This window comes from Python bivittatus, unplaced genomic scaffold, assembly GCF_059951505.1.
Source record: "Python bivittatus isolate LINGU-HERP-01145 unplaced genomic scaffold, Pbiv_v1 ctg000020_np1212, whole genome shotgun sequence".
In the NCBI taxonomy this organism is placed as follows: domain Eukaryota; kingdom Metazoa; phylum Chordata; class Lepidosauria; order Squamata; family Pythonidae; genus Python; species Python bivittatus.
The window spans coordinates 1,933,121-1,959,272 of NW_028277030.1; the positions used below are offsets into that span (position 1 = coordinate 1,933,121).

Genomic DNA, 26,152 nt, shown 5'->3' on the forward strand with positions numbered 1-26,152 from the left:
TCGCCGGGTCCATCTCAATTCCCCAACTGGATATCCAGTAGCCGAGGTAGTCCAGCTGCTCCCGATGAAACTCGCATTTTGATAGCTTCGCGTACAGCTGCGCCTTCAGCAGTCTCTGGAGCACCGTGCGCACCAGGCTCACGTGCTCCGCCAGGGTTTCGGTGTAGATGAGGATGTCGTCCAGGTAAACCAGGACGCCCCGGTAGAGTAGGTCGTGCAGCACCTTGTTTATTAGCTGCATAAACACCCCCGGGGCCCCTTTTAATCTGAACAGCATCACGGAAAACTGGTAGCTTCCGAGCAGCGTGTTGAACGCCGTTTTCCACTCATCTTTAGCGTGGATCCTGACCCTAAAGTAACCTTCGCGCAAGTCCAGTTTTGTGAACACCCTCCCCTTAGATAGGTGCTACATTAAGTCCTTCATCAGGGGGAACCTGACATAAGTTACATTAGGTAACTTTTGCACTGGGTCAGGCTGTGGATTAGTCTGAAAACCAACTTAGTTTGGATAATTGCTGTCTAGTCTATGCAAATTCAGTGTTATATATCTTGCATATTGAATGCAAATAAAATCTTTTTGATACTGAGCCCAGAGAACTGAGGAAAGCTTGAAAACAAAAGCTAAGGATATCAAAGACTACAAACTGTTTTAAAGCAGTTATTTGTTTATTAAAGCAAAACTCTGATGAATGAAAAGGAAATGACAGAAAACCTGGGTCAGACATACAAAGACGTTAAAGAGCATTTAAAAAGCAGAGATCCAGTGGAACGTAAGACTATTTAATAAGGATCTAAATAAAACCAATCCTTCAAGGAGGAGACAAATGGGGGTCATGGACAAAATATAGATCAGCAGTAAAGGAAAGTGGGAAAAAGAAGTAGGGAGAAGAAATCTTAAGAAGTATCAAAAGGGAAAAAGTAAAAAACCTTAGTGGAGGGTGCTCTTTTGAGCAGGGGGTGTTAAGAACTTCCTGGATTGAAGGAATCCTAAAATCTAGAAACCTGTAGTATTTTTTCCTCCATTTGTACAATTTAATAATTGAGCAAAATGAAAATTCCCACCTCAAAATGCTTCATGTTAGCTTAAGAAAACATTCTGAAGATGCTTGAGAAAGTGAAAGAGAAAAAAACCTCCTCCTCCTCCTTGGTGTAAGGTGTGTGCGTGTGGAGACAGATATTTCAGTGCCTCCTTCCCCAACCTGGTGCCTCCCACACAAACTGGGCTTCAATTCTCATAATTCCCAGCCAACTGGCCTTTCCTGGCTGGGCATTAGGAGAGCCAAATTCTAATATGACCCGACAGTGCCAAACTGAGGAAAGCTACATCGGCTTACAGAGAAGGGGGCAACTCCATCGAACGGGAAGGCCGGTTTTCAAGTTATTGCTGTGCTGGACATGAGAGGATCCTTGGAGGATTTTCTCCTGGATTCAGACAAGGCTTCACTGGGCTAATTATGTCAGCAGGATGTGGGGAACAAGAATTTTAGGAATGGCAAGTTGTTCCCTCTGACTCTTTCTGAGGCAAAACTTAGCACTTTCTCTTCCCATTTCTGTTCCGTCAAGAAGGGCATAAAAGTGACAGAATAAAGGTGGCTAACGTTTTCCTCCTATTTGGCTTCAATAGGAAGACCAAAAGTCCGCTTGAGAGAGAGGAGCTCCAACCAGTGCGAAGAGCAAAGTTCCACAAGCCTTCAAGACCTCATATTGACATTTCTGCCTCAGACGCGTTTCTCTTTGCCAGGCCAGATTAGAGCCTCTCTTTCCAAATGCAGTTGACTTTCCCCAAAGTAGCAGAATTTAGGGACACCTTATAAGAAGCAAGAACCAGCAGCACAGCAGCAGGATTTCAGGGACTTCTCTCCTCACTGGTTCTTTGAAGCAGAGCCCCTTCACTGGCCTCAAATGAGGCCTGTGGCCTCACAAAAAACCTCAGGCAGACAGGCAGCTCATCCCTGCAATGTTGGTTACAGGCCCCACATCTACGAAGCAGCAAACGCTAAGCTATGTCCGTCGGTCATTTCTGCGGCCAGTTCTTCCTCCCCATTTTCCAATACCTTTGTGGAGAGCTTGCCTGAAAAGGGGCTGGCGGGATATAGAGAAGAAAAGCGCCCCAGGGTCCAGATGGGGAACACGTTTCGATAGGAGCTGTAGCTGATGGCACAAGTCCTGTTGAAGACTCCTGGAGCATTCCCCTGCGGAGAAAACAAGAAATACAATGCAAAGCTGCCCTCTCATCTTCCCTGTGCATTAAGCAGCACAATAAGATCCTGCGGTATCAGGAACACAAAAGGGAAAGAAACATGTGAGTCACCTGCCACCTAATATACACAACCACATACTCTGCAGAAGCCTCTGACAAGGTTGATCTGCTTTGAATATCAGAAGAATAAACAGCCTGACCATTTTAAGGAGGATGTAGGGATTCACAAAGGAGAGACTTGCTGCTGTAGGAATGGGCTGGACCAAAAAGGGTATCAGAATAAATCAAAACTGAGCGCATGATATTACTGCGAGGTAAAAGGCAGTAACGGCAGATGCTTTTTTGTTCTCCATCCATATTTAAGCATTATGTCAGCAGGTTCATGAGAGGACTTTGAGAACCAAACCTTTCAGGCACTAATAACTGTTGGGGCAGCAGTTCCTCATGTGTAGCCTAGGAGCGAGAAAGGGTATGCCCTCTAGCTGGCGTGGGTATGCGGGAGATAAGTGAAAACTCATCAGTAGATATAACAGAGCAACAGCAAAGAAACTCTTGTGATGCTTGAAGAAGAATTTGCACGTGCCTTGGGGAGAAGGACTGAAAGAGCTAAGGAGTCGAGGCGTGATGCTCTTAAGCAAACCAGATGAACTGAAGAAAAGAGACATTTTACCTGAGGCCAGTCCCCATTAGGCAGCTGTTTCTCAATCAAAACTTTGATCCCCTTCTCCAGAACTCTGACATCTGGGTACCTGCAAAGCAAAAAGAGCAGTCCTGCAAGATAACCTGGTTTGACAGTCTCAAACGTCTTCAGGATACTGCTTTGCACAAGCAGTTACAACGCCTACCCTGGAAGCTACTGGGTGGGCCTGGGTGGAACTGGTGTCCCTCCCCAGTGCCAGACAGTCAGAACATCAAAGGAAGCGCTATCTGACTCGTGCTCAGAACACAGGCCACCGGCCGTCAGAAACGGGAAGCCAATGCCCGTGGGACCCGTAAGCTCTTACCTAGCAGCCATGAGTCCCAAGAGAGCCCAACAGGTGTTGTGGATCTGCGAGGTAGCACTCTGGATGTATCTGCTTTGTTCACAAGACTCAAAGTCCTCTCCCCAACCACCATCCTCCATCTGCTTGGAGACCAAGAACTCACAAGCCCGAGACACTGCCTGACAGGCCACTCTAGAGGAGGAAAGGCAGAAGGACGGAAATCAAGGGCCACCCTTGCCAAAAGAGGGAATGGAAGGGCAAGGCGAGAGTTTTTATCCTATGCTGTTCGTGAGGGGTCTCTTCCACTGCCAATCTTTCCTTCTAGCCAGCAGAAAGCAAAGGAGAAAGGAGGTGACTCACCCATCACGGTAGATCTGCTGCATACAAGCAAATGCTTCCAATCCAAACCATGTACCATAAGTGAAGCAGACACCCCATTTCCTAAAAGGGAGGAAAAATCAGTCAGCAAATGCAGAATGCATGGGGCAGCAGGGAAGGGAGGGGAAAGCACTGGGCAGCATGCCACGCTTGTTGTTCGTTTTCTCCAGCAGCCTGAAAGAGAGAGAGGTTTCCCTGAAATGTCTGCCAGAGGCAGGACTGAACTAGGTGGGGGCTTCCAAATCCACAGTGTGTATCCCTCTGCTACGACGACTAAGTCCAACTGAGTGCAACCCAACAAGTGAGAAAGGAGGATCTGTGAAGCAAACCAGGGATCTCACTGCCTGCGGTGAAATATTTTCCTATCCTAACAAATCTCAGGAGTGGACAGCCCCCAAACTCTCAAGCTGCATTTGTTCAGAAGATACTCACCCTTCCCAGGATCCGTCAGCTCTCTGCTTCCTCTGACAATACTTCAAGCCCTTTTGCAGTACCTCTCTAAGTAAAAAGGAGAACACAGTGGGAAGCCCTTTCAAGCTGTGATAGCCACTCACTGTCCCCTCCCTCCTAAGTCCAGATGGGAAGCAATAAAAATTCTCTCCTCCCTTGGGGAATAATGATCTGATTCTCCCCCACCGCCACCCCCACAAACGATTCTGCCCTTTGTCCTCTCGCTGACTTTCTCAGAAGGAAGGTCCATCCTAAAAGTAAACGCTGAAACGGTCTTTCCTTCCACCCGCCTCCTTGTTCACCTGATTTCCAAGGTTCTGTGTTCAGGGAAGCACTTGTGGAAATGCTTCAGTGCCTGCACCACGGCTGAGGTGCACTCCACGTATGTGTAGTCAACCATGATATCACCTAAACACCACAGAACAAGTATGTCAGAAGATAGCGGTCTGGCGGTTAGAAGCAGGATATATTTTTCTTTCCTTCCAGTGCAATTCTGACAAGAGTTTACCTGGTGAAGCCACCAAAAGGCCGAGAAAACTGCTCTGCAGTGGAGAGGTGGGGGGCAGATTCAACCCATCTTTATTCTACAGACCACTTGCCCAGAAGGGGAGCTGAAGACCCTCTAGAGAAAGTAAAGATGCGATACAAGTCTTTACTCTTACCAAATACCTCGGAAGGATTCAACAGTTCCAGCAGCCAGCTCCCGCGAATCGTTTCATAGGTTGAAAAGCCACCATCAGCATTTTGCATGTTCAGCAACTGAGGAGAGAGGATAAAGGACAATCTGATTTGGGCAAGGAGGAGTCTGCAGGAAGCTGCAGAAAAGCTTTGGAAGTTATCTGCCTTGAAAACCTTCTCTGACAGAGCCACCACTCCACCTGGACGTACATTCGGCCCTCTGCTTCCTTGTACATCCCAAAGTATGAATTCAACCGAAATTGACTGTTTGTGGGCATACATTCTATTGTTGCTTTTATTTGGCTATTATTGTTTCTGTTTTGCTTTGTTGTTTACCACCCAGAGTCTTAATTGATCAGGGCAGCCTACAAGAACAGTAAACACAGAGAGAGCACAAGCATACCTACTTAGCCCTACTTTTTGCCTGGAAATCTCTACAGGTAGTCCTCGGGTTACGACTGGAATTGGGACCGGAATTTTCATCGCTAAGCAAAGAGGTAGTTAAGCAAAACATCACATAAATGTGCCACTTAGCAAAAGCAGTCCTGGCTGTGGTCGTTGGGTGAGCACTGCACGGTCATTAGGCGAGGACCTCACACTTCTCCTGCCCTGCGTGAACTGCCTCCACTTCAACTCCCCCCCCCATCTCCCCCTCTATCTCTGCCCTTTGGGCCACCCTCTACAGCATGGCCAAGACAAAGATAGGCGGGTGGGGGGAGTTGAAGTGGAAGCAGTTTGCGCAGGGCAGGAGAAAGTGATCGTGAGACACTGCGATGGTCATAAATACGGGCCAGTTGTGAAGCGCCCAAATTTTGATCACATAAACATGGGGACTCTGCAACAGCTGCAACTTTGAGGACCCGTCGTAAGTCCATTTTTTTCAGTGCTGTCGTAAGTTTGAACAGTCGCTGAATGAATGGATGTAACCCAAGGACTGCCTGTACTGCTGGCTTTTGACCACTAGCTGGCCAAAACAGCTGGCATCATAGATTGTTGGTGGCAGTGTCTGGGAAAGGGTGGGGGGGAGAATGGATTCTCAGGGAGAAATTCACTTTTCCATGCTCACCACATTTACAGCATCAAAGAGACGACTGGGTGGGATGTATTCCTTGATGAATGGGCACTTTTCCTGTAACAGTAGCACAGACTTCAAACCTTCCGCTGTACAGTCAGCGACAATCCAACCACAGTCACGTGTACTGAAGGAAAATCCACCCTAGTAGTTATCAGACAATGGTGGTTTAGTTTGGTTTGGAGTACGGAAGACAAAATAAAAGAAAGCAGATTTGCAAAACGAAATAGCAAAATTCATCTAGAAAAAATAAATGAAGTTATTACACATCCTGGTTTACTAAAGTTTATGAAAGATGGTGAAATGAGAAAAAAAACTGCATAATTTTTTTTAGAAACCTTTTGACAACTTGCTGAACTTTCTTATTTAAAGTTTTAGGTGATATGAATTTTGGAGAGATTTTTATAGAATGGGTAAAGTTGATTTATACTTCACAGAATGCACAAATTATTGTTAATGGAGATCTAACAAAACCATGTCAGATACAAAAAGAAACAGGGCTGCCCACAGTCTCCTCTTCTGTTCATTTTGGTTCTTGAAATTTTGAGTAGAGATATAAGACAGGAGAGAGTATTATGGGAGTAAAAATTAAAAAGGAGACTTATAAGTTAAGAACTTTTGCAGGTGATTTGGAGTTGGTTTTGGAAGATCTTTTAAAGGGAACTGAGATATTAATGGGAAAACTAAAAGAAATTGGTGCATTAGCAGGTTTCAAGATTAACAAACAGAAGACAAAGATGTTAACAAAAAACATGAAGATACAAGATCAAACAGAATTGATGAATAAAATCGAGAAGAAGGTAAAATATTTGGGTATTAATATGACAAATATGAATTGTATGTTATTTCAAAATAATTATGTTAAGACATGGAATGAAGTTAAAAGAGATATGTTAAGATGGGAGAAAACACAACTGCTGTTGCTGGGAAGAATTTCTGTGATTAAGATGAAAGATTTGCCTAGAAGTTATTTTTATTTCAGACAATTCCCTTTTTGACAACTGATGTACCAATTAAACAGTGTCAGAACGCTATATCTAAATTTGCATGTCAGGGGAAAAAACCCACAAGTTAAACATAAGGTGTTACAAGATGTAAAAGAAAGAGGAGGATTGGGGTTACCTGATTTCAAATTATATTTTGCAGCTTGCTGTTTAGTTTGGACGAAAGAGTGGATGTTGCTGAGAAATGGGACATGACTTGAGATTTGGGTGGCATGGATATTTATGGTACAATAAAGCTAAGGTTAAGGCTAACTTATGATGATATATTAGAATTTTGTCAAGGAGAATGCAAAATAAAATCAAGAGAAGATTTTGTGACAGAAGGATATATTTGTCAATGGTTTTCTTAGGCACAATTATTAGAATGATTTAAAGTAGATAATATACGTTTTGGGTATTGAGTATTGTAAGACTGAGTTTGAAATAGAACTGTGTACAAATGATGGACATGTTAATGCTAAAATGTATAAACTTCTATTGAAATTTGAAACAGAGAAAGAACAAGTGAAAGAGTCTACTGTATGATAAAATAGGCCAAAAAATTTGGTTACAATATACAAATGAAACCGTAGGAGAATATGTGGTTGAAAGGATTGAAATTTACATTATGTTATAATCTTAAAAAGAACTTTTATAAAATGATGTATCATTGGTATATGTCACTGGAAAACTTGTCTAGAATGTATAAAGGTACTTCAAAGTTATGTTGGAAATGTAAACCACAAGAGGGGACATTTTACCAAGGTTGGTGGATGTGCAAAAAAGCTAGAAAAGTTTGGACTCAATTCAAGGCAGCAATTAACAGACACACAGAGATTAACAGCATCTACATACTATTCAAAAGAGACAAAAGAGCAAAAGATCGCCTCACCAGCAATCATCACCCAGATAAGCAAAGGTTTCCACCAGGCACACAATCCAGCAGCAAACATATGCTAATCGAGGAACTATCAGAGGAGCAAAACAAAACCCCCACCCCTACCAGCACTGGCAAGGCAGGCCACAGTATATAAATAGAGAGCAAACCCCATCCCATTTTAGCACTGAAGATGTTACCTAGCCGGGTAATGAAATGTTTGCAAGAAAAGAACCAAGTTCAGAGAACCCCAAGGACTCCACAATTCAGAAAATTTTAAAGATTAATATACAATTGAAAGCAGATCATTTCTTTTGGGAATGATCAATAAACAGCTGGAAAAACGTCATGGAACTTTGTTTTTATACATGATAACTGCAGCAAGATTATTATATTCACAAAGGTGGAAAGATTCGGCACTACCCACAATGGAGAAATGGACAGTGAAGATGACAAAATTTGCTGAGATGGCCCAATTGATCAGAGAGAAGACATTATCTAATTCTGACCAGAAACCCCTTATAGACTTTTTGCATGAAACAGAAACAAAGGAAATTATGATATAATAATTTTGATATTAGAAAAAAATAGATTATAGAAAAAATGTAAGTCATGCTGTAACCATAGAGTAAGAGGTTAATTTACATCTATACCTATAACTTCTGTAAAGAAAACCGGAAGCTACTTCTTTTCCCTTGCTTCCTTGCTTCCTTGCTTGCTTCCTTGCTTCCTTCCTTTTGGCTTTGTCTTTTTCTCCTCTCACTTCTTCTCTCTTTTCTTTATTCTAAATATTAGTTCTTGTTAATTTTTATCATTTTAAAAATTTAGTAAAAAGGAAGGGAAAGGGAGGGAGGGGAGGGGAGGGAGGAAGATGGTGAAAATCAATGACATGCAAATACTGGTAAAAAGGTAGGGAGTAGTTTGTAAACTATTCGGAGGAATGAATGTTTGTTAAAAGAAGGAAAAAGAAATGCAAGAAAGCAAAATGGCTGTCTGATGAGGCTTTACAAATAGCTGTGGAAAGAAGGAATGCGAAAAGCAAGGGTGAAAGGGAAAGATATAAGCAACTGAATGCAGATTTCCAGAGAATAGCAAGGAGAGATAAGAAGGCCTTCTTAAATGAACAATGCAAAGAAATCGAGGAAAACAATAGAATGAGGAAGACTAGAGATCTCTTCAAGAAAATTGGAGATATCAAGGGAACGTTTCATGCAAAGATGGGCATGATAAAGTGAAACAGTATGAAAAAGGGCTCTTAGTTTCCATCATATTCACTTCCTTACATTTGAAAACCAAAGGGATAGCACAGACACAGACATTCATGAATGTTCACACATTTCTCTCACACATCATCTTTCCTTCTTTACATTTGAAAACCAAAGGGATAACCCAGACACAGACATCCATGAATGTTCACACATTTCTCTCATTCAGACATCCTGTCTCCATAAGGGTCAAGGCCATAAAGACAAAGGGGGGTGCCCTGAACTCTGACTAGTATCCAATAGGTCATCAGGAAGATAAATTTCCCCCAATAATGAGGATCCAAACGTATGCCAATTTCAACCAATCATTTGTTAATTGCTGTATCTCTTTGTAAGGAACATGTATAAAATTGTCTTCTTTGGGCGTGGGAGGGGTTCTTCTCTGCCTTAAGGGGAGACCCCAGCTGACTCAATTGGCTTACTTTCAATAAAACTTTAAAATCTCAGCTGGTACTTTCGTGTTTGATCTTCTGCCGGACTGAATCCTAATTGGGGAGAGTCAGAGAACTCTTCAAGAAAATTGGAGATATCAAAGGAACGTTTAGTGCAAAGATGGGCATGATAAAGAACAAAAAAGGCAGGGACCTTACAGAAGCAGAAGAGATTAAGAAGAGGTAGCAAGAATGCACAGAAGAACTATACAAGAAAGATCTTAATGTCCCTGATGTCCATGCCTTGAGCCAGACATCCTAGAGAGTGAAGTCAAGTGGGCCTTAGGAAGCATTACTAACAACAAAGCTACCAGAGATGACAGTATTCCAGCTGAGATATTTAAAATACTAAAAGATGATGCTATTAAAGTGCTGCACTCAATATGTCAACAAATTTAGAAAACTCAACACTGGCCACGGGATTGGAAAAGGTCAGTTTACATTCCAATTCCAAAGAAGGGCAATGCCAAAGAATGCTCAGACTACCACACAATTGCACTCACTTCACATGCTAGCAAGGTTATGCTCAAAATCCTACAAGCTAGGCTTCAGCAGTATGTGAACCGAGAACTACCAGATGTACAAGCTGGGTTTCGAAGAGGCAGAGGAACTAGAGATCAAATTGCCAACATTCGCTGGATCATGGAGAAAGCACGAGAGTTCCAGAAAAACATCTACTTCTGCTTCATTGACTATGCAAAAGCCTTTGATTGTGTGGATCACAACAAATTGTGGCAAATTCTTAAAGAGATGGGGGTGCCAGACCATCTTACTTGTCTCCTGAGAAATCTCTTTGCGGGCCAAGAAGCAACAGTTAGAACCAGTCATGGAACAGCCGATTGGTTCAAAATAGGGAAAGGAGTATGACAAGGCTGTATACTATCACCCTGCTTGTTTAACTTATATGTAGAGTACATCATGAGAAATGCTGAGCTGGAAGAATCACAAACTGGAATTAAGATTGCAGGGAGAAATATCAACAACCTCAGATATGCAGACGATACCACTCTAATAGCAGAAAGTGAATAAGAACTAAAGGGCCTCTTGATGAGGGTGAAAGAGGAGAGTGCGAAAGCTGGCTTGAAACTCAATATTAAAAAAACTAAGATCATGGCATCTGGACCCATCAATTCCTGGCAAATAGAAGGGATAGAAGTGGAAGCAGTAACAGACTTCATTTATTTGGGCTCCAAGATCACTGCAGATGGAGACTGTAGCCATGAAATTGAAAGACGCTTGCTCCTTGGGAGGAAAGCTACGGCAAACCCATAGCATATTAAAAAGCAGAGACATCACCTTGCCGACAAATATCCGCATAATCAAAGCTATTGTTTTTCCAGTAGCAATGTATGGCTGTGAGAGGTGGACTATACAGAAGGTTGAGCGCCAAAGAATTGATGCCTTTGAACTGTGGTGCTGGAGAAGACTCTTAAGAGTCTCTGGGACTGCTAGGAGGTCAAACCAGTCAATCCTAAAGGAAATCAACCCTGAATGCTCATTGGAAGGATTGATACTGAAGCTCAAGCTCAGATACTTTGGTCACCTAATGTGAAGAAAAGACTCCTTGGAAAAGACCCTGATGCTGGGAAAGATTGAAGGCAAAAGGAGAAGGGGACAGCAGAAGATGAGATGGTTAGATACCATCACCGAAGCAATGCACGTGAAATTGAACACACTCCGGGAGGCAGTGAAGGACAGGAGGGCCTGGCGCAATATGGTTCATGGGGTCACGAAGAGTCGAACACGACTTAACGACTGAACAACAACAAAAGTTTGTAAACTATTAGGAGGAATGAATGTTTGTTAAAAGAAGGAAAAAAAATACTTGTGGCTTCTGTCCCCTAGAATTGGGTAGGTCAGGTGAAACATCAAAGTAAGTTGAATGGAGTGGGAAAGATAACCTGGAGAAATACGTGTCTTAAAACAAACAGAGAGAGAAAGTCAAGAATGCATGGATGCTGAATGTATCTTATTTGAATACAAAAGTGAGTGACCAATACAAAAGAAGTACACTGAGATTATGAAGGACAAGTCAATGAGTTGAGAGAAAGGGAACGACTAAGAAAGCCATGTCTGGATGGAGTTGATGAGATTGTCAAAAGGAAAAAGAGTAAAGAACAAAAAGCATCTATGAAGCAGGGTCAGAACATGGTGGAATCAAGGATGGCTTACAAGGATGGAAAAGTATGGAGAGATAGGATGAATGGCGTTGCTGTAACCTCAGCTCAACTATATTTCCTTTTGTTCTTATTGTTATGCCTCTGATTTCTCGGGCATGCTATTTCTTTCTCCCTTTCTGCACTTTGCATAGCCCTGTTTAGCCTCAGAGGGGATATGTATGCATGTAATTTGCTCGCATGACCACAAATGCTGATTTAAACAATTGCTTTAGCACTCAGGGGTCAGCAACAAGGTCATAGAAAGCTCCTGGAAATCCTCAACTCCTTCCTTGGGGTAGGAATTGCCAGGCAAGATACTCTATTTGCCTCTGTTTAGCGGATCTGAGCTGCAAGTCTAAATATTTATTTATATCTTGACCTGTATGCATAAGATGGCAGCAATGAAGCTCTGCTTCTCTGGCAATGATGCAGATTTTTGCAGTGCAGATCTGGTCGCTCTACTTTAAATGCCTCGTGTGAAGGAGAGTCCATAACCTACCATTGCAATCAGTTCCAGTGCCAATAAGTTCTCACCCTGTCCTGCCCACTGGGGCAAACGAGAACACTTCTGCCACATCTAAAAGAAAGGGAAGTGCCAAAAGATGGCTAGAGCCTTTTTCACTGAACAACCACGTGCACAACCCTACAGGGCAACTGTCCCTGGCGTCTGACAACGTTAGATCGCTCAGCAGCGCAAGCAGGAATGCAGGAAGCTCCTCAAACAAGCCACAAAATCCACTCAACAACCACAAAGCTGCCCTTCTTTGCTCATCCTGTTTATTCACTCTGGTTGCTCATTTCTAGGACAGAGAGAAGCTTTCACAGTGTGATGGAGTGGAACTATGAAGGCTAGGCTCAGGGAGATAAGCATTTTCTTAGCTCGCCAGAACCGCAAGGGAGGAACAAGAGGATGAGACTGGCACCTCCCTGAGGAATTCACACTGTTGTGGCTGGAGGACTTTGGGAACTGGGGTTTTAGTCTGGGAAGAATCTTGCTAGAGGTTGTAGCTAATAAACATAGCTGGACTGAATTGGCATGGTCTCTTGGAGTTCCTTGGGCTAGGCCTGACACACAGCTAATTTAAGATCTAGTTCCCATGTCTCCAGAAGGGCAGTTCTTTTCAAACACGTTTCTGTCACCTTTTATAATCATACCTTGCTCATCTGACGGTAGTACTTTTCATAATTAGGTGGATTATCTGGAACCTGGAGGAGATATAAAATTAGAATTAAACACATCTTGCAGGAGGAAACCACAACAAAGGCCCTCAGTTCTAGCTATGGGCTTGAGGAAAACAGCCCCAATGAGAAAGGAAAGGAGGTAGCGTTCCCCCTCCCTGTAGTAATATTTTCCAGATTCAGGGCTTTCATTGTTAAGAAGAGCTATTCTCTAGCTCTTTGTAAATGATATTATTATCATCACTATCATTATCACTATCATTATCGTTATTATTTGTAAACCATGCAGACAATAAAACTACATCATGGTGTCACCAGAACTACCAGAAATGATTAGTTTGTTCTCTGATGCAATTAGTCCTTTTTAATCAAACGTGCAGCCAAACACAAAATCTGCAATTACAAGAACAAACATGTGGTTCTAAGATCATTGGGGAGGAATAATTCAAGGATTATCGGGGACTAGAATGTGGCATGCTTACCTGTGAGATTCTGAAATACTGATGGGCATGTATCAGACAACTGGCAAATTCAGGCCTCTTCTGGGCACCAGCCTTTTAAACAAAAGAGTTTAACCTGACTCACTGTGACTTTTTAAAGAAAAGCAAGGAGACCATTTTAGATTCAGATCAATTGCTGTAATTTCTTCTTTAATATTTTATTACCATTAATTTCTTGTCAGGATTTATGGCTAGAATATTATGTACACTCGCTGCAAGTTATAGCCAAAGTAGTTATGATATTAATTATATCCGCTTTGAAAATGCAAATAAAACAAGGAAGGAAGAGAAGCCAGAACAAGGCTATTAGCACCATGAATGGATAGAGGGGAAAACTGATGCAGCTTCATTTGTTTCACTTTCCTTTCAGAATGGCAATTTGAAACTGAAAGAGCGGCTTTCGAGCAGGGATCTTGTTTAAATCATGACAAAGGAAAGAGCAGCTACTCAACATTCCTACAAAGTATTTTAGAACTAAGAAGGAAGACTTATGAAAAAAGCTGTTACCTCCAGAAAAGCTTGAACAGCAAATGCTGTATCCCAAAGCTGTGATCCATTGGTGCCCTAAAAGAGAAGGTAGTTTGAAATGACACTTTTTGGTTGCTTTTTGAAATGTTCCAACATGCGTAATTTTTCAGCCAACAGACTACACGAAACCGATTCCAGCTGGTCTCCCTCTAAGAGTATGCTAAGGGATACTCTTCCAGGAATTCCCCCTTTAGCACAAACAGGTTTCTGTCTGGAACCTTAATGTGCTTTTCAAGAGGATCTCTCTCCCCTACCATATAACCTTAGATAATCCTTCTCTACTCAGGAATTACTTTCTAAGTGTATCCCCTCCCACACATGGAGCAAGGAAAAATGCTCCTCATAACAGCTTCCTGCCCTCACAACTTCCTTCATCACACTTATTTTCTCACACATAAAGGCCTGGCGGTGGGGGTGGGGAATTGCCAAAGGAAGATTAATCAGGAGAAAGAGAGAAAACAAACAAACAGTTCTTACCCCTCTGATCCCAACTTCCCCTCTGGAAACTCTTTTTTTAGACAGTCACCCATGCCCTAGTTGCCTCATGGCCTGACTACTGCAACACACTCTACATGAGGCTGCCCTTGAAGAGCAGCTGAAAGCTACAACTGGTCCAGAATGCAGCGATGTGAGCAGCGATGGGCATGCCTCAGTATGCCCACATAACACCTCTGCTTTGCAAGCTGCGCTTGTTGCCAGTTTGTTTCCAGGTGCGATTCGAGGTGCTGGTTGTTACGTATAAAGGCCTACATGGCACAGGGCCTGGTTAGTTGAGGGACCGCCTGTTTCCCATAGTTCTCTGCCCGGCCGATTTGAACCGGCAGGGTTGGCACGCTCTGGGCTCCTTTGATTAAATAATGCCATCCATTGGGACCCCAGAAGTGCGCCCTCTCCGTAGCAACCCCTGCCCTCTGGAACAGGGTTCCCCACAAGATCCAGATGGTCCCCACTCTGCTGTTGTTTAGAAGAGCCGTGAAGACCTGGCTCTTCATTCAGGTCTTTGGCGAGGGAGAGGGAGATCCCTCGCTTCATCAAGTTTGCCATCTTTTATCTTTTTTTTTAATTGTAATTTCTTTTATTGTTGTGAGACACCAAGTTGTTGGGAGTCAGGCTGGCATATAAGTTTAATAAATTATTATTGTTATTGTTAATTTTAAACACAGCTCTTGGCAGAGACTGCAGCAGTCATTGCCCTGTGAGATGGGTTTGGTCCTCAGCAAAAGAAAAATAAGCCAGGAACTATTACCTGCATCTTCATGCCATCCAGACCCAGCCTGCAAGGAAAGAAAAAGCAAGCAGTGAACGCTTGCACCTCACTGAGTGAGAGGCATGGCAAAGCACAAACAGGTAAGACACCTGTAAGTTTCACTGCTAAAAACCACGAGTCCAATGTTGCAGAAAGTTGCGGAAGCACTGGGATCTTAGCCGTTCCCAGAAAGGCCTTTTGGATGATAGACAATGGCTGAATTAGGGTTGGATGTGGGAAAGCAGGTTTCTGTTTTGTGGTTCAAAAGGCAGCCTTGCGTTAGATCACTCATCTTATCTACTTGACTGGCCTGCTGCTCTGTTCTATTTGCTGGTCTGTGACTGAATAAAAATTTGATTTGATTTGATTTGATTTGCTCAAACTCTGCAGTGATTTCCTAGGGGCTGGGCCACAACAGAAATATAAGAAAAAGTGGACCTTGTAAGACCTTCTACCTGGAACCTTAATGTGCTCTTCAAGAGGATAACTCTCTCCTACAACAGAACCTTAGATAATCCTTCTCTATTCAGGAATTACTTTCTGAAAGTATTTTCGAGTAAAGTATGGTGTCTCCTAAGGGACAGTAGACAGCATTTAAAAGGAAGAGGCATGCTGCACTTTCAAACTACACAGCGGCCTTCGTAGCACGGTACCTTTCAGTTGTGTTGGACTAGACTAGAATTCACGCTTTGCAAGGTCAACTCCCAGGACACCAAAGCAGAATTGCCCATTCTAGGACTTACTGTCCAACACATCAGGAAAATTCCAGGTTGGCAAAGTCTGCTGGACAAGACTGAGTTTCAACAAAGCCTTACCAGAGATAGTCAGGGATTCTGGAGACATGTCCCTGAAATGCAGGAGACTTCTCTCCTTCCACATACCAGCGCACTAGCATGTTAATTGTTTTAGATATCTACAAAGGCAAAGAAAGAACAACCATTATTTTCCTTCTAAAGTCTAAAGCCATCAGAAGGTAATATCTGTGCTTGTTCACAAATGTAGCTCTTCATCAAGTTATTGTAAATACAGATGTTAAAAAAAATCCTGGGGAAAACAGTCATTGGATGCAGGGACCATCCTCCAGCCATGATTATAACTGAACGGCTTTCCTACATAGGGCCACATAAAGGAATGGACCAGAGAAAATCAATATCCTCTTTTTAAGTGTAGAGGTAGATGAGAAATATTTAAAAGTGCAGTCTTTCTCATCAAATCAAAGGGATGTTTTCAAAGATAGCTTTGAATTGAACTCTGAAATATTAGAGAAAAATACCTTGGAAAACAGGACCTCAAGAAATGCATTCTAGCTTTTTATTTAAAATACAGTGTTTAAAAATGATGTTCATTTTATTTGGAAAGGAGTGACATTTCTAAACATGGAATATTCCCATTTGAAGAAAAATGCATGATGTCTACTGATGCATTTCCTTGCTTAACTCCACGGCTGTAGGAAACCAGTATTATACAGCTGACACCTTCAAGCCAGGAAAGAGCCCATTCAAGCTGATGTCCAAACATCATGCATCGTGCCCTTCTGGTGTAATGGCTGTTCAATTCAGATGAACGCCTCATCTCCCCTAACAGCTGGACTACGTATCCTTTCCATATCAACTCCTTCTACAGCATCAGCACACATTGAGCAGCACTGGCAATACCATCCCTTACCCCACCGCAGACTGGCCATTGCTACAGTGTTTCCCACCACTTAGCACAGAGAAGCTTCCTCCTCAAAATTAACATCCTTCTTAATTACTGCAGTCTACAGGGCAGACTGGGGTGGCAGAAGAAAACACTGCAGCTAGAAAGAGAGGAAAGTGGGATGAGATGAGGTTGTTGGGCAGCTGGAATGTTCAGAAATGACGTTTCCATTGTTTGCAGGCTCCTCCACATGTGCAGGAGGAAGAAAAGGCACATTCAAGGCTTCCAGACTAGGGCTGGGGCTGCTGCTGCTGCTGCTGTTTCGAAGGGAGGTGAGCACAACAATTGACTGCCAAGGGCAACAATTCCTCACTACCAAGGTATCTGAGAATCAGAGGCAAATGCAACCTGATCCACAAGCACATACTGCATCTGATTCAATGAGTCCAGGGCAGTTTCAGAAATCACAATTTGAAGGCAGTTCTAGAACGACCACTAGCACATGCCCTCATAAGCCTTCTTCATCCATTTAATATTTCTCCTATCTATCCTCTATCTATTTTACTATGTTTATGTTTTACTTAAAACCAGGGAACTTTCTTCTTTGACAACATTCAGCTGGATAATTGGATCCAGGGCTAGGCAAGGGTTGGCGTTTGTTGGCTAGGCAGAGACTTTATAATATTATACTTCATGATGTTGAGGAGGCAAACAGGTTTTGCTCTCCCTTCATCCCTTTCTGATAGGAGATGTAAGATCAGCCTGACTGCAAAGCAGGAAAGTTGGTGAGGATTCCAGATACTTTGCAAAAACTCCTCTACTCTGCCTGAGGAACAGGGCAGGAGGTAGTGCTGGTGCAAGATAGCACACATTTGCTCCTGTTCATTCTTATCAGCTAAATCGGGGTATTGAACCTTTTGAGGCCTCGGAACCTGGTAAGTTAAAAAAAATCCCAGGGCCGCTTATCAAAACACAAAGCTCTAGTGATAGAAAACTGGCACTGTTTGAGTGAACCTTGGTTTTCTTTTCCCCACCAATATTCTCTCATGGAATCCCCTCAACTTCTCAGAGTTTCTGTGGATCACAGTTTGCAACACCCTGAGTTAAGTCACACCTCTGAGGGCATCATGGATGGATTCAAATGTGGTGGAGCCAAATGATCTGATTTCAGAGGAGGGCCATTTTCCTTTCATGGTAGGCAAGGACTAAAGGGACTCCAAGCTCAGCTGAGGATAGCCAATGGTTCTTGCATCTCAACCATATCTAGAACACAAGCGGTTGAGTCAGCGATGCTGAACCAAATTGTACAGCACTCCAAAGATACTTGGGATCTTAGGAGAGAAGAAATGGATCAGGTACAGGCAAGAGAAACTATGGTGCCTTTGGTTTCCTGCAGAACAATTCATGGCTACATCTGAAGGTGGCCAGGATTTCTAAACAAGTTCAATTTCAGAGCTATTGAGTTAAACAATGCTTAAAAACAACTTACAGGGCCAATGCTAATGAACTTGGTAAATTGGTCATCAGCTTTGATGTGATCATATAATTCCTCCACGGCTCGCTGTCTCAATTTTTTGCTGTGGAATTGCTCAAAGACATTGACTATTGCTGGAAGAGAAGCAGAAAGAAACTTATGGAAGACTCAGTTTATCTCCTGAAAACTCTAAAGCCAATACGAGAGAAACTATTCTTCTGTCAATTTGCAAATCCAACATTTTGGCTTCCATAATTATTCAGGTTGCACCTGGGAAGCACTCAGATTTCTAATTCCCGTTTTGATGTATTGCTCCAGGCTAAAGGCAAACTGTGCTTAGTTTTTACGGCTTTCTTAGCCTCCATCCCCTGCAAAGCCTTCGGCCCATAGCTCTTGCCTCTCCCTGTTAAACATACAGGTAGTCCTCTAGTCATGATGGGAATTGGGACTAGAATTTCCATTACTAAGCAATGTGGTTGTACAGCAACATCACATGACTGCACTGCTTAGTGACAGCAATCTTTGCAGTTCCCGTTGCTGTTGTTAAGTGAGGATCATGGGTCACTAAGCGAGCACCTCTTTGCAACTTACTGCTGGCTTCCGACAACCAAAGTCAGTGGGGAAGCCAGCAGGGAGTTGCAAGTCCCAGGTGGCTCGCAAGCAAACCAGCAGGCAGGTAAGCGGCTGGTGGTGGGTGAGGGAGAGAGTGAGGGGGTGCATGAGTGGCCAGGGAGGCACAGAGCAAGCGCAGCAAGGCTCAGGGAGGGTGCACGAGGGTGCACAGGTGGCAGGGAAGGTGTGGCATGAGCATGGTGGGGCTTCGGGTGGCTGCTGCCAGGTGGGAGAATAAAGTATCCATTACTAGCACCCATCATTCATTCTTTATTATTGATAGCCATTAGGCCATATCAAGGTACAGAATATAAAACACAGAACATTAATAAAACCATATGTTAAAAATAGAATGAAACAAGTTAAATACAAATCATATTTCTGTGTATTTCCCTACATTTTACCCCAATCAGAGCCACATATGCAGATCTCTTCTGTATTGTTTTGTTCAATTATATGTGATTTTTGAATTCTGACCACACATGAAATATGTTGTTTTAATATGAGGGTCCTGATAAGTTTTCACCTAATGTGCGATCCAAGGTACTGATCTCTCTCTTTCTTATACGACTGACATTCAAATAATATATGTATTATGTCTTCTATCTCTGGAGCTCTGCAAATACAAGTACGCTCATTATAAGGGACTTGATTAAATCTTCCATATCTAACCATTGTGCCCAGCTGCTCAAATCTTGCTTGGGTAAATCCCACCCTAACGGATCCTAACCCTAAAGTATGCTTCACGCAAGTCCTGGCTTTATGTAAGGTTTGCCCTGTTCGACAGAGAAACTCCCGTGACACGTGTGGTTCACAAAAGAGGTTTACTCATGCGTAACGTAGCGGTTACAAGCAAAGCCAGGACTGGCTTGGTACATTTGCATCACTTGTTATATTCCCCCCTTCCCGCGCTTTTTTCGCCCCGTGATCGCGTTACCGCTGCGGATTATCGGCCCCCCAATAATCCCCCTTAATTGTCCATGATGGCAGGTTCAGCCAGGGTCCATTGTCCTTGATTGGCAGTCCCCCCCAGCGTGGGTTGGTCCCCCCCCGTTACATGCAAGCCCGAGGGTTCTGAGTTGCGCGGCGATCTTGTTTCGCTGCCTGCGGCCCCGTTCATTGTTGGCTCGCGCCGTTATCAGTGTGGAGTTAAAACTTCCGCTGCGGTTTTCCTGTTTGGCTGGGCGCAGGTGGCCCGTTAATTAGCGGCGCTTTCAGTTCCTCTTTCCCTCAGCTAGCTACCGCCGGTGGAGTCCGTGCGGTGTGGCTGCAAGCTTCCCCGAAGCGCTGTGCCGGCCGAACCTGACACGTGGAAGGTACGTTTGTAATGGCTCATCCATTTCAATGTACCAACCGTACTAATGGTGGCTATGTCTCTCTGCTTCAATATCCAAGATTCTTGGGGCAGCAAACTTTTTGACTTGTTCTCCAAAAACAGGTGGACAAGAGACAAGGAGACCACAACTTCTAATATAATTTGTCAGTTGTACAATCTAAGAAGTCTGTAATGGAGCTTTTGTCTGTTCTATCAGACACAATTTTGGGAGTCTGCCAGTTTCCATTGCATTGATTTTGCACCAATAGTTGCATGCCCCGATTTTAGACAAAGAACAAATTGTATAAATTCCCAATTTGGCTCTAACTGCAGCAGCTGAAGTCCTTTTATCCACGCCCAAGGTACTTCTTGGATGTTGTGATTGCATTTGTTCTAATAGTGTTACCTGTTTTAAGCCCCAAACTTCAGCTCCATATAAGAGCATAGGAGTAATCTTAGCCTTGTATACTTTAATAATTGGGGCCCATTACTAGCACCATTACCTCAGTGTACCATTAGATAAAATACAATAAAATATTAGCAAAACAACGGTAAGGCTTATCTTCCTTCTATCCTCGGGACACTTGAGGAATTACAAAGGTGTCTCCTTGACAGCACTTTCACTCTGGCAATAAAATGGAATCCGGCAAAAACAAATGAGGGACCCCCTCAGCAGGAGGCAGGCTCACTCACCGTAGACCACCGTCAGTAGCCAGCTGTGTGGTGTGTATAAGTCCCCAGAAGCAACATTGTTTCTTTGTGCTGGCCAGTCAATACTGTCATAATCCTGTACATAGAGTTCCTAGGAAAGATGCCCAGAAGAATACAGAATTAGCGTTCGAAAATCCACAAGAGATCTCAGTGGGTTTTCAACAGGCCAAATCATTCCTTAAGCAACATGGCAGAGCCACGGACCTCCAGAAGGATTTCCGGCAGGTTCCACCTTATTTCATCCCCATGAGACCAGAAAAAAATATATACCTGCACATTACCAAGTTAACATTGCATCCCAAAAGGATGATTAGATTGGTCCATTGTAATGCCCTTTCATCTGCTCTTTTGGACAGTAGATTTTGCAACACCCCTAAAGAAGAGCGAGTCTGACCATGTGTTGAGGGGGAAACAGAAACTGTGGGCCAGGTCCACAGCGCTGCTCCTTTGTAGAGATAGTTGGGCTAGGTGTATTTCCCTAATTACAACATATTCAGGCAGGATTGAGGAGGACTTCCTCAACCAGCACCTATTAGCTGATCGGAAGGTGGAGATCTCAGGTAGTATAGCTAGGCTCTGTACACTGCCTGTGATGAAATGGAAACAAATGCTTCACGTCTGAGTACTCACTGAAATTTATATGTGTCTTGATTTATTATTTCAGTTACATCATGCTTCTATTTTGGTGCATTTATTTTATTACAACTTCATTTTTAAGTTTAATCTCTAGTCTATGACCATAGTAAACTAAACAAACAAGCATTATAAAATCAAAGCCGGAAACAGAACCTAGGGCAGCACTGGATTAGTAGTATTCTGTCACAAAATAATATTTTGATAAATCATTTTATCCAAGTGGAGACAACATCCAGTATACGTTATTTGCACTCTAGCTCCCAATTCATCATGTACGTTCTGAAGGGGCCAGCTCTTTAGGACTATGCAAAAATTAAAGAATAAACATTATTTGTCAACACTGCAGCGCAAACCACCAGATAGAAAGTACTACATTATAAATCAAGAAAAGTGACAATGCAGAAACTTTTGGAATCAAACAAAACTTTCTGTGCGTGCAATTATGTAACTTTGGCTATTGAAACATGGTATTTTTCACAGTACTGGAGGGAAAACCCGATGAACTCGGTCTTTGCTTTATTTCTTTTCAACCTACATGAAGTGGCATGATTGGAACACGATTACAGGAAATGGCTGACAGCTTTTGACATCACTTTTCAACAGCGTATGGTAGAGTCATGTTCAGCTTAAAGGCAGTTTAAAACATACATGCTGGCCTTTGAGGCAGCTAGAGGTGTGCCTGGTGAGAGTTATATTAGATGGAGATGGAGAATTAAAAGCCCTGAATAGTAAGGTTGTGCATTCTTTGAAAATTATTTGGCAAGGAAGTTTTGGAACACAAAAGAGCACAAGCACAGCACCTCTTTAAAGCAGCACTAAAGACACAGTGCTTTAATGAGCTGAATGTGTGGACGCCTGAAAAAATGCAGCTCCTTTAAAAAGATGCTGTAATCCCATGCATTCCATAATTAATACCTCTGTCAAATAATTTTTATAGCATGAACAGCCCTTCTAAATGAAGAAAGAAGAAAAATCATGCCACAGAAAAAGGAGGTTTTCCTACCAATTTTCAATTTTGGGGACTATAATCTGGGACGCTGGAAGTTGGCCCACCTCTGCCATAAGGGATAGCATCTTAACCAGGATCAGAGATTCCATTAATTCAAAGGCATTGGATTAAGATGAAACCTATGACAGAAGAGAGAAGGAAAGAGTCTCTGGCAACCACCTGTCGAAGGCTCAAGATAAGTTCATCTTCGTCTGCAGTGAGGCGGACAGCATAGCAGTAGGCCATTGGCAAGTAAACCTGGCGGCAATGGCACCAAAGCGTGGAAGGGCTACCTGGCATCCATGAAGGAAACAACCTGTTGTAAAGTAGAAAGAAGGAAAAAGCTCATAACGGTGGATTGGTAGCCTGCAAAGACAATGTGACGATTTGACTATAAGAAATCTGCAAAAAGACCATGGCAACACAATATGCGGTGGCTGCCTATACACGCTACATCCAGCAGGCTTTGAAAAATTAGCTACTGGCATACCCATCTCTCTGGCAACAACCAGACCTCCAAGAGTCTTCATGGAGTTGTCCAGCGTATAAATTATTTCATGCTTTGGGGACAGTATCAAGAATACTGGAATCAGATTGTACTCTTCTGGTCTTAGAGGAAAACTGCAGTGATACAGTGAACTCCACAATACTGATTTACTCTCATTACTCTAAGAGGTACACAAGTATTTTTCTCCAATGAATTCGGCGAGGGGACTCTTACTTTTGCTTACAGTTGAAGACACTAGTGAAAAGGAACAAACGGATGAGAAGTGTAAATAGCTGCAGACATATCTAGCATGGATGACTTTGAAAATAAGGCTAGTCATAGCTAGCCAACTACAAATCAATGGTATTTATTTGTTTGTTTGTTTGTTTGTTTATTTCTGGTGCTGGAATTCATGGGAGCATGTTTATACACACAGATACACCTATAAACATATACGTGTGTCACATGTCACTGAGTGAGAAGGACTGGTTTCAGCTAAAGTTGGCAACCTTACACTGACAAGGTAGGGAAAATAGGCATTGCACATAACTGTTGCCTGTCTTTATATTTTTTCTGTCTCCTCTTTCTTTGGGGGGCTGAGATGCTTATCTTACACTTTGGGTTGAATATTTTTAAGTAAATATGGCAAATTCCTCATCAGAACCCAGTGGAGAAGAAAACAAACAGAACAGAGAGCAAAACTGTGAGCCACCCAGAGTCACTCTCTGGGAGAGATGGGTGGCACACAAACTTAATAAATAAATAAATAAATAAATAAATAAATAAATAATAACTAAATAAAACAGGTAATTAGAAGAGATTCAAGAAACCATGAGCCCATGTCCAGAAAAAAAATTCAAAAAATGCCACAATGAAATACTGCTCTCATAGTAAATACTGAAACAGATTCCACTAACAATGTACCTTCTTAATTCTCTAGTTTTATAGGGCAAGTTTCACAATGGTTTCTTAATTGTATTTTCATCCTTAATTCTCAGGATGAAAATACAATGAAGAAACCATTGTGAAGCTTGCCCTATAAAATGTTAACTCTTATATCACAAAGAAATCTTTAGCAGCTTGAAATCTACAAGTGGTTTGTTTCGGTAGGAGAGAGGGGCCATGATCTGGAACTTAGGTTGAAAGGTGGAAAACTGATCTGAAGGAATTGGGATGCCACAGAAATTATGGATAGGAAATTAACTGACCTGCAGTCTCTACGTTTTCTAGTAATTCTCCCTAGTTTTGCACACAAGCACATAAAACAGCATACGCAAATTCTAAGAAACTTCTATCTTTTTTCTTTTTTTTTGATGGTACAAATTTTCTTTTTGGTCAAGTGCATCCATCCACATAGTGAGGACGGACAGAAGCTGGGCATCATTTCCTCGAGCCCACACAAAAACAACACGCAACTGCACACTCTCAATGTCAGTACTTGCAAATAGCCTATTTCTGTTCTTCGACTTAAAATGACAAAAAATGAGGCTGCCTAAGAATATCTGCCCACTGTTTCTGTAAAATATACAGCTCCAGTTCTGATTTTACAATGAATGATTTACATACCACATCTCAGGAAGAAGCGTATTCATTCCTTCCCAACTGTAGACATTCAACACAGCCAGCCAAAATTTACCCCAGGAAGCGACTCCTACAGCACCACCTGAAGAACCCAAAAACAGAATAATATCAAAACAGCTGCCAACTTTATAAAACCAGAAACAGTTCATGCTTATTACTGAGTAGCAGAAGGAGGAGAAGTTATCTCTCTAAGAGCTAGGCTTCTCCTTTTATTCTCTGCATGTGTGTTGTGTCTCATCTCCGGACTCCAGAAAAGGCTCTGCTACCCAAATAGGTTGTCTTCATCCCTCCTCTTCTTCCAGTAGCCCTGACTATAACAGTAGATATTCTGTGGTTGACCCTCCACAGGTAGGCTTTCCATACCTCCTGGACTCCCTGGCCAAGAAAATGTAGAACCACAGAAACAGGGAGTGACAGGGTGACTTCAATATCCCCCAGTCAGAGAGAAAGAACAAACGAACTAGTGAGTAACATCAGACCTATCACAGAACTATTACAAATACCTAATATTCTTTGGACTTAGAGCAGACACCAGAAGAACAAGCCGACTCACAAGGATAAGTAAAGCTTGGGAGCTCTTAGGAAAGAAGAGATGAGGCCTCCTGCTTAAAGACCTCCTAGGGAAGACACAAGTGGTCACGTAACAGCTCCCAAAAGCACTCCTTGCAAATAGGAAACTATTCATCAATGAACAGCATTAGCCATGAGGCTAAATTACAGGAGCAGCTTCAACTATGCTGAGAATACCATCAAACAACCAAAGGAACCACGTTAGCTATAAATTCTGAAAAAGAGGTAGGTTGGCTTCAAGTTGGTCTTTTTTCTTGTCCCAGATTTTTATTATAACAAAAGGGACCAAGGAGGACCAGGAATGTATTGAAAAATCTGAAGGGTAAATGCGGTCTTCCCCCTCAAGTCCTGCTGAACACAGGAAAGCTCAAAACAACGAAAGATGAATTTGCTACATGTTGAGATCTTAGGCATCAGCAAATTAAAATGGATAGTAATTGGACACTTTCAACCAGAAGACCATACTCTTTACTACTCCGGGGACACACACACACGTGCACACACGCACACGCACACACAAAACACAAAGAAGAAATGGCATTGCTTTCATAATCAGGAAGGATATAACAAAGGTAATATCCTAACCCTAAGAAGAGGAAACTGACAAGTGTTATGGTCAAGCTTAATCTAAAATCAACAGAACATGCAAACAAGATGTGCTTCTTGTAGTCAGAGATTGGAATGTCAAAGGTGGAAATAATGAAGAGGAAAATATAGTTGGATTGTGTGGCCTAGGAAATTGAACTGGAGCAGAACAACTTACCAGTTTCTGCCAACCCAATGATTTCTTCATTGCCATCAAACTCCTCAAACAACCAAAGGGTTGAACATCGCAGAGGGAGAACACAAAAATGAAACTGACTGTGCTTTCGGTATAAGGAGGTGGAAGAGCTCAGCTATAAAAGCAAAGATGTAGACAGACACTAACTACTGTATGTAACAGATCACAAACAAAAAGAAGTTGTTAAGAATGAATGTGAAAAGAGACTGCCAAGACATAGAAGAAAGCAAACTAGCTGTCAGAACAAGAAGTAAAAATTGCCAAGAAGAAAACAGAAACTAAAGCAAATACAGGCAGAGGTTTCAGGAAGGAATTTAACAAAGAATTTCAGAGAGCTGTTAGAAGTGACAAGAAGTATTACTGACACCTACAAAGACACTGAAGATGGAAAAAGACATGGAAAAACAAGGACAGCCTTCCAAGATCTCCA

The 26,152-nt window shown here is 42.5% G+C and overlaps 1 protein-coding gene across 3 annotated transcripts in view; it reads right to left on the minus strand.

The window, feature by feature from the left end:
- Positions 1–627: 627 nt before the first annotated feature.
- The window catches only part of LSS (lanosterol synthase), a 33,343-nt gene continuing 7,818 nt past the window's right edge, over positions 628–26,152 (minus strand). For all 3 annotated transcript variants that reach the window (XM_088133110.1, XM_088133106.1, XM_088133115.1), the window contains 17 exons: positions 24,357–24,453; positions 22,484–22,619; positions 20,662–20,770; positions 18,057–18,175; positions 15,745–15,842; positions 14,930–14,957; positions 13,663–13,719; positions 13,138–13,209; positions 12,632–12,682; positions 5,756–5,905; positions 4,674–4,770; positions 4,314–4,419; positions 3,994–4,059; positions 3,544–3,624; positions 3,205–3,375; positions 2,871–2,949; positions 628–2,192 (listed from right to left, as the gene is read on the minus strand). In XM_088133110.1, coding sequence (XP_087989236.1) covers positions 1,980–2,192; positions 2,871–2,949; positions 3,205–3,375; positions 3,544–3,624; positions 3,994–4,059; positions 4,314–4,419; positions 4,674–4,770; positions 5,756–5,905; positions 12,632–12,682; positions 13,138–13,209; positions 13,663–13,719; positions 14,930–14,957; positions 15,745–15,842; positions 18,057–18,175; positions 20,662–20,770; positions 22,484–22,619; positions 24,357–24,453 — 1,730 coding nt within the window. In that variant the 3' untranslated portion in view covers positions 628–1,979. The remainder of the gene's footprint in view (positions 2,193–2,870; positions 2,950–3,204; positions 3,376–3,543; positions 3,625–3,993; positions 4,060–4,313; positions 4,420–4,673; positions 4,771–5,755; positions 5,906–12,631; positions 12,683–13,137; positions 13,210–13,662; positions 13,720–14,929; positions 14,958–15,744; positions 15,843–18,056; positions 18,176–20,661; positions 20,771–22,483; positions 22,620–24,356; positions 24,454–26,152) is intronic.